Source organism: Daktulosphaira vitifoliae, unplaced genomic scaffold (genome assembly GCF_025091365.1).
Source record: "Daktulosphaira vitifoliae isolate Bord-2020 unplaced genomic scaffold, ASM2509136v1 Scaffold_991, whole genome shotgun sequence".
Classification (NCBI taxonomy): Eukaryota; Metazoa; Arthropoda; class Insecta; order Hemiptera; family Phylloxeridae; genus Daktulosphaira; species Daktulosphaira vitifoliae.
The window spans coordinates 1-3,185 of record NW_026100551.1 but is presented as its reverse complement, the minus strand read 5'-3'; the positions used below and the strand labels follow the sequence as shown (position 1 = coordinate 3,185).

The 3,185-nt window shown below is 29.3% G+C and overlaps 1 protein-coding gene across 1 annotated transcript; it reads right to left on the bottom strand.

Moving 5' to 3' along the window:
* Positions 1-270: 270 nt before the first annotated feature.
* LOC126909713 (uncharacterized) lies at positions 271-1,249 on the bottom strand. The gene is made up of 3 exons (XM_050692144.1): positions 943-1,249; positions 654-799; positions 271-423 (listed from the first exon to the last, which is right to left on the bottom strand). The coding sequence occupies exons 1-3, from the start codon at positions 1,247-1,249 to the stop codon at positions 271-273; spliced, it is 606 nt and encodes a 201-aa protein (XP_050548101.1).
* Positions 1,250-3,185: the final 1,936 nt, after the last annotated feature.

The following is a 3,185-nucleotide window of genomic DNA, read 5'->3' as shown; positions in this document are numbered from 1 at the left end:
CAAGGCATAAGGGATGAACTTAAAAAGTATTACATAGTTAAAAATTCAAGAATAATGTGTAACTAAAGATAATGAAAAAAACAATTTTTAAATTATTATTATTCTGCAAGTAATTGAGTGGGTTATGATAAAAAAATCACTCTGTATAATAATAACAGCACTATTNATGTCTCAGTATATAATAATAATAGCACATGTCAATGCAACATACGTTTATTTTAAACAATTTTTTTTTTATAAATTATATACATGTTTTAGATACTTGTCGTTTTACGACGGATAGCTATTATTAACAACTACTGTTGGTATTTCTTGGCTGTTTATACTTGATGGTATGATTGTTTCCGACTGTATATTTGCATCTGTTGTATCATCGGCCAGCGACCCAAAAAATGTCGAGCATACGTTTTCTCCATTAGAAGACTGAAAAAAATTATTTATATTTATTAAATACGTTCTACTCAATTAGAAAAAAAAATGTAACTCATCATTTCTTTAGTATATTCTTCCAGCATCGTCCACCGTTGTTCCAACTGCTGGCTTGCAAATTGTTTTATTTGGCTTATGTAGCTCAGATCGCTATTGGGTAAACTATTTCTAATCGTATAATCCGAAACCGCATTGATCAACATACATTTGTTTTCAACATTTACTTCATACTGAGATTTCATATATTGAGCCATCTGTTCCAACTGTTGTAGAACCAATGGTTGAATTACAGTCCTCTTTTGATTGATAGTCTCGAAGATACAACATTCCAAAGTGCTGAGTTTTAAAATGTCTGATCGGATGAGTAACACTCGGCATTTNTGATTGGGTGAGTAACACTCGGCATTCATCTTGTGCTTGTGATTCAAAGACTAGCGAAGACTCTCCTTGAAACGTAGTCTTTGAGAGTGTAACGTATTCATCCTTGAGTAAAATAATCTTTTGTCTTGATACCGGGTCGAGAATTAGTANAAATAATCTTTTGTCTTGATACAGGGTCGAAAATTAGCGACAGAATATTACCCATCAACGTATAAATCCGTTGTAGGAAATCTATCGTTATAAGTATGTAACGGGTTGACGATAGTAAACGAATAGTTACGTTAAATCGATCTTTTGGATCCAATCCTATCTGAACGAATTTACGAGGATTGAAATTCAAAACGTAATCAGTGCAGTCGATTAATTCACTGTGAGGTTGAGGTTTAACAAATGTTTGTTTGTTATAGAATTTAGCAATTTTAGCGAGAGAGCCAGCCATTCTTAAAGCATACAAATATCGACTTAACACATTATCAACAAGTTAAAGCAACGTCTGANGCCATTCTTAAAGTATACAAATATCGACTTAACACATTACCAACAAGTTAAAGTAACGTCTGTTTATATAGAAAATCTTATAACGATTATAGCGCTATGCATACACCACGGTGAAATTATTAACTAACTTAAACCAATAGCAATAATTAGTCTAATTGTTACCGGTAGATATGTTACAAACAGTTGTAATTACAAGCAGACGGGGTTCAAACAGGATGAACAGGGATTTGAATGGGTTCAGAATGGTTTTAACATGTTCAGACTTGTTGAATCGAGATTATACGATTCCAGGATACGCTGTTCGGTAAACCGACACACTCTCCCTACTACANTCCAGGACATGCTGTTCGGTAAACCGACACAGTGTCCCTACTACTTTTATAAACAGCCTACTACATACCATACATAGTACAACGTGCTACAATTATTATAGCGTATACTAAATTTGCTGTATATATTTAATGTGTAAAACTCTTCTTTGTACTGCTTAGTCCTACAGACTTATATTTAATATTCATTATGCAGAAAGACATAAAGTGTAGATAAATACGACAAAATTGTATAAAATAAAAAATAGTATATTTTATTGAATTTTAAATATTACAAGTTTATGATAATAAGTTTTTTTTATTTTATATAAATAAGTTTAAAAAACAAGGAAAAATATTAACAAATTAGTGAAAATCAAACAAATATTCATTTCANAATCAAACAAATATGCATTTCCACTTTTGCCTCTATATAATAAATGTAATTTGTTGTCATCATTGTTGATATTGTAAGCTTCGATTTCTTCATTAGTTAATTTCAATCTCGGGATAAACACATTCATATTGTTGAATAGACAACCAACAACGACAACCCCATTACGTGCGCTTGTATTTTTCATAGATATGATTTTGTATGGCGTGTGTTCCTCCAAATCACTTAATTTTGAATATCTTTTTAATGCACTCTGATCGTTCAACTGTTTCTTTAATTGCTCCATTCTAAAATAAAAAATTAATAAATATTTAACAACTCTAAACATAACTAGTAACCAAAGTCAGTAGAAAATAGTTTAAATGAAAAATATATATAAATGTATTACTTACTTTATTTTATATCAAAAGTCTTAGAAATTCTTTAGGACAANCGTAAACGGGGGAAATCCCCCAAAAAATTACAAATTTAAAAATCGCTAATTTTCGATATTTTTTCAATTTTTTTTACTTAAAATTGCCATAACTTTTTTAAAAATGACCGAATCAATATGATTTTTTTTTTTAAAGATACCTTAGATAATTACCTATCATTTTATATATTTTTATGAACATTTTATCCTATAACAGCCCACAAGATGGGGTTTCAAAATGGTAACTTTTTTCACAAAAATTAACTTTTTCAACTTAACTTTTGAAAATGTTCCGGAAAGACTGACACTTTTATATATATCTTAAATTAAAGCTAATGTAATATACTTTAATTTGAAAAAAAAAAATTTGACCTCTGGACTTGTCTTCATGGTGAAAATGACTACCGTATGCAAAAATATGCTATTTTTTTGAAAAAATTCTTGATATTATATTTTACATTTTTTAACATTATGATGCTATAACTTTTTAAAAAATGCATGAATCAATTCTATTTTTTAACAATAAATACTTTATATAAACTTCTTTCATTTAAAGTCCTTTTTTTTTAAATCGGACATTTTCCCTTTATACAGGGGGGGTGCAAAGTTTTTAAAATGCATATAGACAGTAGAACTTTGTCAACTTAACTTTTGAAAATGTTCCGGAAAGACTGACACTTTTATATATATCTTAAATTAAAGCTTTTGTAATATACATTAATTTGAAAAAAAAAATTTGACCTCTGGACTTGTCTTCGTGGTG